The 12,963-nt window shown below is 55.1% G+C and overlaps 1 protein-coding gene across 3 annotated transcripts in view; it reads left to right on the top strand.

Annotated features, from left to right (window-relative positions):
* The window catches only part of ADAMTS14 (ADAM metallopeptidase with thrombospondin type 1 motif 14), a 92,216-nt gene that overhangs the window by 49,907 nt on the left and 29,346 nt on the right, over positions 1–12,963 (top strand). For all 3 annotated transcript variants that reach the window (XM_027767730.1, XM_027767729.1, XM_006142279.3), the window contains exons 5-10: positions 4,029–4,112; positions 4,735–4,882; positions 7,671–7,776; positions 9,761–9,904; positions 11,189–11,321; positions 12,597–12,710. In XM_027767730.1, coding sequence (XP_027623531.1) covers positions 4,029–4,112; positions 4,735–4,882; positions 7,671–7,776; positions 9,761–9,904; positions 11,189–11,321; positions 12,597–12,710 — 729 coding nt within the window. The remainder of the gene's footprint in view (positions 1–4,028; positions 4,113–4,734; positions 4,883–7,670; positions 7,777–9,760; positions 9,905–11,188; positions 11,322–12,596; positions 12,711–12,963) is intronic.

Below are 12,963 nucleotides of genomic sequence, written 5' to 3'. Positions count from 1 at the left end.
ACGCCAAAAAGAAAAACCCTCTCAAAAAAAAAAAAAAAAAAAGATTAAAAAAGAGAATTATTTATTTATTTATTTCCACTTATTGTTATTATTATTATTATTATTATTTTAATTTGACCAGACAGAGACAGAGAGAGAAAGGGAAAGTGAGAAAGCAAGCCCCAGGTCTGGTATTTGAACTGCAGTTGGCCATGTGGGAATCCAGTGCCTTTAACCACCACGCCATCTGCTGGCCCCTCAGTCAGTATTTTCATTGCTACCATTAAAACCTACTCCCAGCCCAAAGGCCATTCCTTGGCAAGTGATCTGTCTTCTCTGTTTTGCTGCCTGTAAGATTTTCCCTTTGAGATGTGCTTGGAGAGACATTTCTAAAAGACTCTGGTCATTGTCCCTAGGAAAGGAATGAAACTTCAAGGGAGAAACTTGAGGCTAGTAGGTGGACAGAAAGACTGAGTAGGGCTTGTGGCCCAGAAAACCTACCTGTCTTCCTTCCTCCCCCATCTCTTCCTCCCTTCCTTCTTTCATAATAGAAAGTACGAGAGAGAGAGAAAGAGAAAGCAGCCTCAACAGTGTCTTATCACACTGCAGTCCCCCTTCCCCACCCCACCAACTCCTCAGGATCTTAGCCCCTCTGCCTGTCTGGTACTTTTCCAGGCTGACTGGGGATCTGAACCTGCAACCAGGCTTCCAGCACTGTTGTCCACATGCTATGGTTTCACAACTTGGCTGGGCGAGTATTTCTCACTGTGGGAGGCCCCTGAGCCCTCACCAGAGATTCCCCATCAGATGGGGGCTGCTGTCTAGTCTAACCAAATACTAGACTAGGTGGCTTATAAACAAGAGCAGTTCATTTCTCATGGTTCTGGAGGCTGGCAAGTCCAAGGTCAAGGTGCTGGCAGATTCAGGGTCTGGTGAAGGCTTGGGTTTTAGTTCATAAATGGCACCTTCTTGCATTCTCACATGGTCCTCCAGCAAGACTTTCCCAAGCCTCCTGCTTACACACATGCCATCTTCCTTTCCTCAGACTCCTGGTTGGGCGTGTGGGCTCTGTGCTGCAGAGCCTGCTATGATGTCCCCTGATGCCCGGTTCTCCAGGTTGCATCCGAGTGCTGAAGCACATGGAATCTCCAGATGGGCTGTCCCGTTCTGCTTGCTCAGCATTTGTATCGAGGCCAGTTACCTGGGAGTAGGAGGTGGCATGGGAGGCCGTACCCATACTCCCATCAGCACTGGACGGCTGAGCTCTGATTCTACTTCCTGCAGCAGCACCCTCCCCAATCCCACCATCAGGACCTCCCAATGTCCTGGGCTCCGATGACAGCTGGTGGAACCAGGGTCCCTTGCTGAGTGGATCTGGCCTGCTGAATGAGGGACAGAGTGACTGGTATGGCAGGATTCTGGCAGCCATCTGCCTGGTCCACCCTATGCGAGAGAGACACATGGAGGAAGGCAGTGACCTGGGGTACTTACAGGTGCCCAAGGGTCCTATAAATGTGCCTACCCAAATGTCCCAGTGACTCCTCTCTTCTCGTATTTTAGGATAACTGGTAGGTTTACATGTGCACACACGGGGCACACACGTGCTGTGTAGAGCATGCATTGCCTATGAACCCATCTTTGTTCAGCTTACAGAGCACGTCAGGGAGGTCCTGACAATGACTATGCCCGTATGGAAGGAAGACCATATTCCGGTGTTGGAGAGGCTGAGAATTGGGTGTTATTTAAGAGTCACTCTGTTGCAGTTTGATAATCATTTCAGTGACCAATAAAAAAATCCTTAGGTTAGAATCCCATCTGGGAGTGTGTGTGTGTGTATGTGTGTGTGTGACCCCCCACCTTACCTCACAGCCCCTCCTAGGATAGGCCTGAGGCATGTGGGTGGAGAAGGACACGGTCTTTATGTGCTGGAGTGCTTCGTTCCCAATGTCTTAGCTGGTGCTGGGGTTGGGAGGAGGGTGGGAAGGATGCCCTACCACCCAGTGCGCTCTCGTCATTCCTTGCAGGGGGCATTGGCTAGGGGCTGCCTTCCCACCATGCGCACTAGTGTTTGGTGTCTCCACTCAGATGGATCCAGACATAGGTGCCAGGAAGGCCCCTGGCACAAGTGTGACTCTGGCTGCTCCAACGTCTGCACATTCATGAACGGGGGTGGCTGCCAGTTCCGGGTGCTGGGGAGAGCAGGCCAGGACTGGCTTTGGCACATGTGGCTCCTGCTGCCATGGCCCTGTGCCCACAGCTGGCTCCATCTGGGCTGGCCTAGAGGTGTGTCAGCACAGGAGCAGGTCTGCAGTTCCACTCTGGTCTTCCCCACCCCCAGGACTCTCACGCACATGGTTGGAAGCACTGTTCCTCTCCAGCGGATGGACAGCAACCCCTTTGTGAGTTGTAGGCTGGTTCTTTGCTTGTGAATGAAAGGAAATCGATGGCTGAAGGGCAAGGGAGGCTGAGGAGGTGAGAATGACTGTGCGTGAAACTGCTTTCCAACTCCAGGAGCTGGCAGGCAGGAGTTTGGGACAGGCTCCACTTCTTCTTCCCTCCCTGTCACTGAATGTGCCTGGGGCCTCTGTGCCTGGCGTGGCTCACTCGTGGATCCCAGACATTTACACAGTGAGTCCTGTGATGGCCATTATTAACCTCATCCTGCACAAAATGAAACAGAGTTCTAAGGGTTGCCTGCTTTGCTCAGAGCCACCCAGCTCATAAGGGGCAGAGCTGGAATTTGAACCTAGGACCCCCCCAGGAGTGATTTCGCTCTTGCTCTGTTCTCATACTCATGCTGAGCAAGTCATTTCTCCTCTCTGAAGGTCCAATGAGGGGACTTCATAGAATTTGTGGAAAAATGGAATTAAAGTATGAGTTCATTTTGATTTAAAAAAAAAGGGAATCCATGCATAATTTTTTCATAATATGCATTTCCATGAACTTTTTGAAGACCCCACCTACATCAGCCCATCCCTGCAGACATTAGAAATTACAGATACACAGAACGAGGCTCCTTGAAGCAAACACAGTGTGGACAGTATGTTCAGCACGATTCCAATTTTGTGAAATAGAATGCACATGTCCATAGCAGGAAGCATATTAATGGTGGTGGTTATAATCTAGCCGGTAGGGTGACATAAATTTCTTCTCTTTTTGTGTACTTTCAACCCTTTGGGCGAAGGGAAATGAAATGCCTTATATTCAGAAAAATAAAGTTATTCAAAACAAAAAAAATCAGGACTGTCCCGTGGGGCCACTCAGGAGATGGGCGTCTTTGGAAGAGGGTGAGCCGCCTATTCTTGGAGTGTGTGTGTCCATCTACCTTGGAGACTGTTCAGGGGCTTCCTGGATATAGGGTACTGAGGACTAGATACTTCGATGCACTGTGTAAAGCACTGCCTCTTAGACCCCTGGGCTTGGGAGAAAAAAGGATGATCCTGAGCAGTGCTCCTCAAACTGGCCCATGCCTAAGGATCCCTGGGCACCTTGTTCAAAGATTCAGAACCTGCTTCAGGAGGTCTGGGGAGGGCCTGAGACTCTGCATTCCTAACCAGCTCTCGGGCCATGCTGTTACTGCTGGTCAAGGCCCTAGATTATTCTCTCATCCACGGTGCCCAGGCACTGCAGGGCAGAAGTGAATCTGGGCAATTAGAAATGTGCATGGAGATGTCACGACCAGGGGCCTGAACTGTGTTCCTTGAGCCAGGTGAGGTTTTTAAGAGGCTCTTCGGAGATGGTTTCGGTCAGAGTTGCTGAGTAGGAGAGCAGACCACCCCATAGTTTAGCTCTGTGGAAAGAACCAGGATTGAAATTAAGTGGTTTGGGATTGTAACCCCAGCTCTGCAGCTTAACCGGGTGTCTTTGGGCAAGTTATTTTGCTTCTCTTGTTTCAGTGTTTTCTCTATAAAGTAGGGATAAGACTGTCTGTCTGGTAAGGTAACGGTGGGGAAGTGGGTCACCATGTTAGGTACAGTGCCCAGTCCTAGGCACACAGCAGGTCCTTAGCAAACGTTTGCTTCCCCTTGACTGCATTCGCCTCCTTGCAGGTTGATGAGATTTACCACGACGAGTCCCTGGGAGCGCACATAAACATCGCCCTTGTTCGCCTGATCATGGTTGGCTACCGGCAGGTAAGCCCCCATCAGTGGGCAGGTTTGGAGGGCAAAGTGCTACGAGGCCAGTATTGGGCCAGCTAGGGTACAGGGTAGAGGGATGAAAGTTCAGGAAACTGTCTCTGGCTCACAACCCTGAGATCATTAGAACGCTGGCTCCAGTGCGGAGACATTTGGAGTTGGTGAGTGGGGATTTGGGGGTTCCCTCGATCTGAGAAACCTTGAGGAGTTGATGGGAAAACTGGGGCTTGAGAGGGACAGCAATAGAGGCATGGTTGAGCCCTGGGGCCCTGGGCCCTGCAATCGTGGACCAATCATTCATTGTCTCCAGAACTTTCCTCCTGGGGCTATTGTGAGATTTAAATGAGACAAAGACACAAGTGTAGAGGAGACACTCAGAGCAGCCCAGCCTGCATGTTAGTTGGAGTGGAGATGCTGTGTGTCAAGGTCCACAGACACACATCCAGCCCAGAGCTTGGGGTGTGAACCTCCCTGGAGCAGGGAGGATGAGTGTCAGCAGCACGGGAGTGGGACAGCGGGTGGCCTGGGACAGCGGGTGGCCTTGGACAGAAGTGGGAGGAGAGCTGGGTCTCAGGCTCTGACAGACTCGTTGTGCTGTTGCCGCTCTCCCACCCTGCAGTCCCTGAGCCTGATCGAGCGTGGGAACCCGTCGCGCAGCCTGGAGCAGGTGTGTCGCTGGGCGTCCTCCCAGCAGCGCCAGGATCCTGGCCATGCAGAGCACCACGACCATGTGGTCTTCCTCACCCGGCAGAACTTTGGGCCCTCAGGTATGCAAGGTACTATATTTGCCATGACCAGGTATGCAGGCTGCAGGCCACAGGCAGAGGCCTGGCACAGGGCCTAGAGTCCTATGGGCTGTCCCAGGCCCCACTGCAAGGAAGCTGGAGCAGACAGGGCCTGGTGTGGTGGTTAAGGTACTGGACTTCAACAACATGACTGACCATAGTTTGAGCGCCGGACTTGGTGGCTTGAAAATCATGCCAGGTGCATGTGTGGGCGTGCCCTCAATCCCAGGAGGAGAGTGAAGGAGAAGGGGTTGCAGTGTGGCCATCCTCTCAGGGGTGGGTGTAAGGGGTGATTTCTCATTGTCTCTCTCTCTGGCAAGCACATGCGCTGTGTGGTAAAAACCTTAACAAAACAAACAAACCCAAAAAACCATGCTTCTACCCACACCTTGTCCTTCCGTCCTCATCTCAGACCTTGGGGTGCTGAGGGTAGGGCGGGTGAGCCGTGGAGGAGGAAGTCTGTGCTCCGCGCCAGCTCCACGCCTCCCGAGCCCAGTGACCCAAGCTCTCTCCCTGCTGCAGGCTCTCAGCTGTCGAGTAAGGAAAATGATAGTTGCCTTCCTTCGTTCCAGAGCTGCTAAAAGGGCCAAGGGGCGCGTGAAATGTCTGTGACAGAGTTGATATCAGCCTATAAGTGCATGCAGCTTTAACATCATATAGACACAGACACACCGTATACACACATACAGGCACATGCACAGATACCCAGCTAGACAGGTATGTGTACACAGAGGCATAGACACTCACACATAGACGCACAAACACATACGCATGTGTGTACTTCAGTTGCACACAAAGCAACTCCCAGACCCCCAGGACAATAGAAACCCCAGAAACCACCCTTCTGCTAGAGCCTCTTGTTATTCCCCTGAAATGCATCAAAGAAAAGAACATCCAGCTTCCTCTCCGAGAGAACACCAAATGGCAGATGACACTGGTGCAGCAGCAGGGCCTCGAGGCCCTGGGCGTCCTGGGATAAGAGGTTGGGGTGGCTTTCATGCAGGGTTCTGCAGCAGCCCCAGTGGTCAGGGCTAGGGCCACTGCCGCAGAGCTCGGGGAGGCAAGGCCGAGGACAAAGAGGGATCCCAGTCACCAAGCTGGGCCGCCTGATCAAAGACCTGAAGATCAAATCCCTGGAGGAGATCTCTCTCTTCTCCCTGCCCATCAAGGAGTCTGAGATTATCGACTTTTTCCTGGGAACGTCTCTCAAGGATGAGGTTCTGAAGATCATGCCCGTGCAGAAGCAGACTCGCGCTGGCCAGTGGACCAGGTTCAAGGCATTTGTCGCCATCAGGAACTACAATGGCCATGTCAGTTTGGGCGTGAAGTGCTCTAAGGAGGGGCCATCGCTCCTCTGTCCCAGCGTGGAGAAGCTACTGGGGGAACAAGATCGGCAAGTCCCACACTGTCCCTTGCATGGTGACCAGCTGCTGTGGCTCTGTGCTGGTGTGCCTCATTCCTGCCCCCAGAGGCACTGGCATTGTCTCTACTCCTGTGCCCAAGAAGCTGCTGCTGATGGCTGGCATCGATCTCAGCCTGGGGCTAAAGATCGGCAAGTCCCACACTGTCCCTTGCATGGTGACCAGCTGCTGTGGCTCTGTGCTGGTGTGCCTCATTCCTGCCCCCAGAGGCACTGGCATTGTCTCTACTCCTGTGCCCAAGAAGCTGCTGCTGATGGCTGGCATCGATCTCAGCCTGGGGCTACACTGCCACCCTGGGCAACTTCGCCAAGGCCACCTTTGATGCATCTCCAAGACCTACAGCTGTCTGACCCCTGACCTCTGGAAAGAGACCGTGTTCACCAAGTCTCCCTCTCAGGAATTCACCGACCATCTCATCAAGACCCACAGCAGAGTCTCTGTGCAGAGGACCCAGGCTCCAGCTGTGGCCACAACCTAGGGTTTTCATACAGCGAGAATAAAGTGAATTAAGCCTGAAAAAAAAAAAAAACAAAAAACCCCCCCCCCCCGCGGGGGCGGGGGACTACCCCTGCCGATCGGCTACACGCTGAGGCAGAGAGCACCTGCTGCCAGCTCCTGCGGACTGTGCCATCCATGGTAACCGGCCCCGGGCAGTGTGGAAGCGGCCCTTAGAACCCAGGCCTCACACACCACCAGGTAATGGCTCTGAGCAACTGTTGCCGCTCCATGCCAGGCCCATTGCGTGTCATGTGGACCTAACCCTGACCTCCAGAGACTTGTCTCCCCTGCCCTCCAGGCCCACCTCCAGTGCCCCCCTCAGTCATTCCCTGGTCCTCTTCAACCTCTTAGTTGCTATCCTTCCCTCACTCCCCACCTCACTCCTCACTCCCCACCTGCTCACTCCCCACCTGCTCCTTGAACTCTAGCCCTTCGGACCCACAGTGTCTAACACAGTGCCGCCTCAACTCACACACAGAAAGTTCGGAGCTTGTTTGTTGACTGACTGCAGGACAGAGGGAGGCAGCATGCCAGTAGAGTGCACAGGCTCAGGACCTGCCCGGGCTCCTGCCGCCTTGTTTAGGAGGTGGGTGGGCTGTAGGGGAAGGCATTGAATTCTGGGAAGCTGCAGGCTGAGGGGGAAACCATCAAGCCTTTGGACTCTGGGGCAGCTTGGCCCAGTTTTGCTTTGTGGCAGGTCGGATTTTGCAAATATCCTTCTTCTTCCAGGTTCCCTCTGGTGGTGACCAGGTAAGGACATTCCTGCAGTGGCCGAGCTGTGCACAGACCTTGGCTCATCCTGTCTCACCTTCCCATGACCTCTCTGTGCCCTCTCTCCTTCTCCCCATCAGGGTATGCACCTGTCACTGGCATGTGCCACCCCCTGAGAAGCTGTGCCCTTAACCATGAGGATGGCTTCTCCTCGGCCTTCGTGGTGGCCCATGAGACTGGCCATGTGTAAGTCATACCAGGGTGATGGGCAGGGCTGGCAACTCTGTGACTGTGGACTGTGCCGTGAGCACCAAGGAGTTCTGTGGATGTGGGAGGCATTGCCCAGGATCAGGCCCCAGTGCCTGTGCCCTAGCCCGCCCTGAGGCATGACCTCCCAGAACTGCCCATGGAGGGATACCCTGTCCTGAGAACCACAGCAATTCTGGGCCTGCCTTGGAGCCAGCCTCCAAGTCCTGGGTCATAGGGGACTAGCCATGGCCCAGCCTCTGGGGGTGGCAGTGTCCCCATCACAAGTCCAGACCTACTTTCTCTGTGGTCCACACCTTGAGGCCCTGCTGAGAGACATTCCAGCCCATGCCGGTGCTCGGCACTTGCTGGAGAGCTGGCTCAAGCCCATCCTAAACAGGCACGCTTGGAGCTTGGGCAGCAGGCTGGGCAGAGGCTGGCTCACCTGGTCCTTGGGCTTGGGTTTTGCTTAGTGCATGTTCATTCATTTATTTAACCTGTTTCTTAAGCACCCACTGTGTGCCAGATCCAGTTCTACAAACAGGGCTCCGGTGGACAGCAGGGCAGAGAAACCCTCATGAAGCCACATGATAGGGCTAGACAATGGCATCATGGTAAAACATGATATTCTGCAAGGCAATCCATGTGAACAGGTTCCTGGTTCATGTCCAGAGACCTCCCTGAGCATGCTGGGCATGCATGTGACCACGATTCTGGGCTGGCCAGGCTGGGGTTAGACTATAGCATCAGGATGCTCCCTGTTGGGCATCCTGTCTGTCTGTCATTCATGGAAGAAATAAATAGATAAACTTTTTGAAAAAGAGGCAGAAAAGGGATCAGTGTTAAAAATAAATAAATAAAGCTCCATGCTGGGCAACCAGTGAGCCACTGTCTGGTGTGTTAGGTGGTGACCCACACATGCCACAGTCATACCTACTGGCTTTGTCTGTCCACAGGGCAGAGCTAAGAGCTGCAGTCCCCAGCCTGCCCCTCCTAGCCACACACAGCCAGGGTCTTTCTCTGCAGCTGGAAGAAGAAGGGAAAGGGGGTCGGTTGAGCCCCAGCACCTGGGGTGTCTGCTGTCTGAGGTCTGCAGAGCCCCTCCCCACCTGCCTGTGGATCTCACCCAGCTCTGATCCTCAGAGCAGGGCCTGCCTCTTTTCCTAGGACCTATGACATGGAGACTGACATGAGGGACACTTCAGAGCTCTTTGTCATGGAAGCCAATGGTTCCATTGGTTCTGGAGCCAGGGGCTTGTCTTCCTGATGTGGCAGGGGGCATCTACTCTTCACTGAGCAGAGGGCCCTCCCCATGGAAAGAGAAGACAAGGCCAAGCTTAGAGGCCCATGTGTTGCCCATGTGTTGTCAAGGCCAGTTGCAGTACCTACACATGTCAAAGAAACCGGAGCTGCCAGGTTTGCTTGGCATTAAACACTAACTGTGGAGGGCAGGCTGACATGTGAACAATCCTTGTGGTCAGTGCCTGCCCCGGAAAAGCTGTGTGCTGAGTTCTGCAGGGTCCTGGAGAAGTGTAAGAGCCAGGCACACCGAGGGATCCATAAATGGGGCTGAATGGAATTGGATGAGACCAGGCCCTGCACGCAAAGGCCTCCAGTCTGATGGGAAGACAGTGCATGGCATGCAGGTCATCTGCTGTCACAGGCAGCCCCCAATGTGGAGGTCAGCCTGTGGTGGGAGTGGGGTCCTGGAGCATGAGGAAGGCTCAGCTGGCCTCTGCAGCTGTGAGGATGTGGGCGGGGCTTGAGGAGTGGCCAGGTGTATTCTGGAGCAGAGAACAGCAGGACAAAGACCTGGAGGGCAGAGTGAGCCTGGCTCCGCTGGGGGACAGCTTCACCCAGCAGCTGTGGAGATGGGTGTTCCTCCTGTTGCATGGTCAGGAGACAGGCCAGGAGACACAGAAGCCTATGGTCTTCCAGGGTGGGCTCCTGGGTGTGACGCAGGGCCCCCTATCCCCCCATCCAGGCTCGGCATGGAACATGATGGTCAGGGGAACGGCTGCACAGACGAGACCAGCCTGGGCAGCGTCATGGCGCCCCTGGTGCAGGCTGCCTTCCACCGCTTCCACTGGTCCCGCTGCAGCAAGCTGGAGCTCAGCCGCTACCTGCCGTAGGTCACCTCCACCCCCTGCCACTCCGAGCAGAGGCTCCATGCTCGCTGTCTCCCCTCGGTCATCACCTCCACCCCTGCCACCCAACTTGACTCCTCTGTGACTCTTCTAGCCCCTCCCTACCCATCACCTGACCTGAAACACCCCATTAGCATCACAGGTGGGTTAGACTGATGTGGGAAAGTGTGCTTGGGTGACCACTGGCACGTGATTCTTATTAAAGACTCCTATCTGGGCCAGCCCTATTGCCTAATGGTTAAGGGAACCAGATACCACATGACTGACTACGGTTCAAATCCTGGCTCAGAGGCTTGAAAAATATGCCAGGAATGTGTTCGTGTGTGCCCCAAATCCCATCAGGATGCAGAAATGGAAGAGAAGGGATTCTGATGTGACCATGCCTCATTGGGGAGTGCTTGCTCTCTCGCTCTCTCTGCCTCTCTCTCTCGTGAATGCATGCACCCTCTGGCAGTTAAAAAACAAAATAAATATATATAGAGAAAGAGAGAGTCCTATCCCCTGGCCTCACCCAAGAGGCTAAGTTGGAACCTGCCTGGGTTGGACTCAGGAATCAGGATGAGTCAAACACATGTATGCTTGAGTTTAGGAGCCACCGGTTGGGGGTGGGTCCCTGCTGCTTTCTCAAGGTCTTAGTGAAGAGGCATGCCAAGGAGGGTGCTTCGTTCTCCCCACACGTCCACACTCCTGTTGCTGGCCCAGGAGCACCCACTCAGGTCCTGGCTTGGGTGTCCAGGAATGTTGAGGCACAGGACAAGTGTTAGACTCAAGAGCTCAAGGCCTGAGGTGGGGCCGAGTAGACTGGGTGGGGCAGGCAGAGACAGCGGTATAGCCCCAGCTTCCCATGGCACCTAGCATGGGTGGGGGTGGGGGAGGCTGGTGTTTCTTCTTTCAGCGCAGAACAAGCCCTCACATTGGAACTAACCAACCCTTACAACCCTTAGCCCTGGCTAAAGCATGGCCCTCTAAAAGAAAGAACTGACCCGCAATGCCTGCCACATGCTGAGCTCCTAACCCCAGTCCTGGTGCCCTTGCACGTGGTCACCATGGAGCCCTCCCATTTGCAATCACTGGTGGCAGTGAGGTCCAGAGTGAGGGGCATGCTCAGGGCAGCCTGTCCTCCCCAGAAGAGCCAACCCTGGGTGCAGGGCACTGGGTGCAGATCCACACAGGCATCTTTGCTCATTAAAAGCCTGACCCCTGGGAAGAGAGAGCCTGAAACTTCCTGCCTCGGCCTGGCTCACCTCCGTCGTCTCTGCCCGCAGCTCCTACGACTGCCTCCTCGACGACCCCTTTGAGCCCACCTGGCCCCAACCCCCAGAGCTGCCCGGGGTTGACTACTCAATGGATCAGCAGTGCCGCTTTGACTTTGGCGCTGGATACCAGACCTGCTTGGCGGTGAGTGCCCACCTGGCCTCTGCCAGGGTGGTGTCCCTCTGTGTCTCAGGCCGGTTATTCCAGGGCACTACAGGCTGAGTGCCAGCCTCCATGGGGGAATGCAGTGAACAGGGCCCAGGCCCTGCCCAGTCCCACCTGTAGGGGGCAGCTGTGTGCGGTGGCCTGAGACTGGAAGCCCTGGAAAGGTGGAAACAGTAGAACAGAGAGGGCAGGCGGCTGGTGGGATTTGGGCTGGGCTGGTCACCTGAAGCGCTTTTCTGTGAAGCGATCCGGGTGTCAGATCAGGTGTCAGTTTGGCCTGGCAGTTCCCACACCCTCCATGGCGTTGGTGGGACGTTCTGGTCTAACTGTCCCCTTCCTAGACCTGTATATCACCTGTATCCAGGGGGCCTGTTCCTTGTCCCCTGGCCCCCTATGCCTGAGGACATGGGTACAGAGTCATAACCCTGTCCCTATCCTGCCGGACAGACACCCTTGAGCTGGAGATCAGCTGGAGCCACCCAGGAAAAAAAACAGGCTACTGCTAACTGGGCCCAGGCTGGAGCTCAGAGAAGAGGGGACATTCTCACTGGAGGGGCTTTCTGCTGGGGGCAGGGCTTGGTGACTCCAGTGCTTCAGACCCCTCATCCAGGAAATGAAAACCCCTCCTTCCTCAGCAGAACCAAGAGGCCCTGTGTGTGGTCACCTTCCTACTGCCCAGGCCGTACTGAGACGCGTGGGCCGACAAAGCGCTGCTTCGGGGCAGAGGAGCAGGATGTGGGATTTCAGGGCCCAATTGCTGTCTGTGTCTGTAGGACGCTGGTCTGGCTGGTGGGGAATAATAAGAGAGAGCATTGAAGACGTCAGCCAGGCTTCCCCGGACAATCCAAAACATAAAGTTAGTGGCCTCTGGTATGGCCGGGTGTCCAAGTTAGAGAGAGATGGCGTCTCCACCTTGTCTGGATATACAGGCTTAGGGGCACCATAGGCCCAGACCCTCCCTAGAGCCTTGAAGCCTAGTGACAAAGGGACCTCTGCAAAGGTGGAGGGTGACAAGAAGCATGGACATGCTGGGCCCCTGCTCAGTGCCCTGTCGGAGAGGAGGGGTCCCTGGAGGCCATGGCACTGGGCGCGGAGTTGAGCGTGGAGGTGTGGCTCTGGCGGTCTTCCTCATGGTGCCCTGAACCCTGGGGTCCACTGTACCTACCTCTCTCCCCATTACTACCCTGGTCCTCGGGACGACTTGCCGGAGCCGGGAATCCGGTCCAGCTAGTGACCCATGCCCTCACCACGCAGTTCAGGACCTTCGAGCCCTGCAAGCAGCTGTGGTGCAGCCACCCCGACAACCCGTACTTCTGCAAGACCAAGAAGGGGCCCCCGCTGGATGGGACCGAGTGCGCACCAGGCAAGGTACCTGCGGGTGCGTGGTGGGAGTGGCCTTCCTGGGCGCAGCTGTCACTGGTGTGGCTGGAAGTCCCAAGGGACCCCTGTCTGCCCCCCAGAGGCTTTATGCAAACGCGGTGGTGGGGGTGGGGTCCTAAAGGACAGGCATGAGTCCCGCGTGCCGTGCCGGCAGATGTACAGTATCCTGTGGGACTCACACGCACTACACCCTCTCCTGTCTGCCACACCTCAGCCCCCCACCCCCGAGTTGGCCGGACAG

Source organism: Tupaia chinensis, unplaced genomic scaffold (assembly GCF_000334495.1).
Source record: "Tupaia chinensis unplaced genomic scaffold, TupChi_1.0 Scaffold000072_1, whole genome shotgun sequence".
Lineage (NCBI taxonomy): Eukaryota > Metazoa > Chordata > Mammalia > Scandentia > Tupaiidae > Tupaia > Tupaia belangeri.
This window is presented reverse-complemented; position numbering and strand designations above follow the sequence as displayed.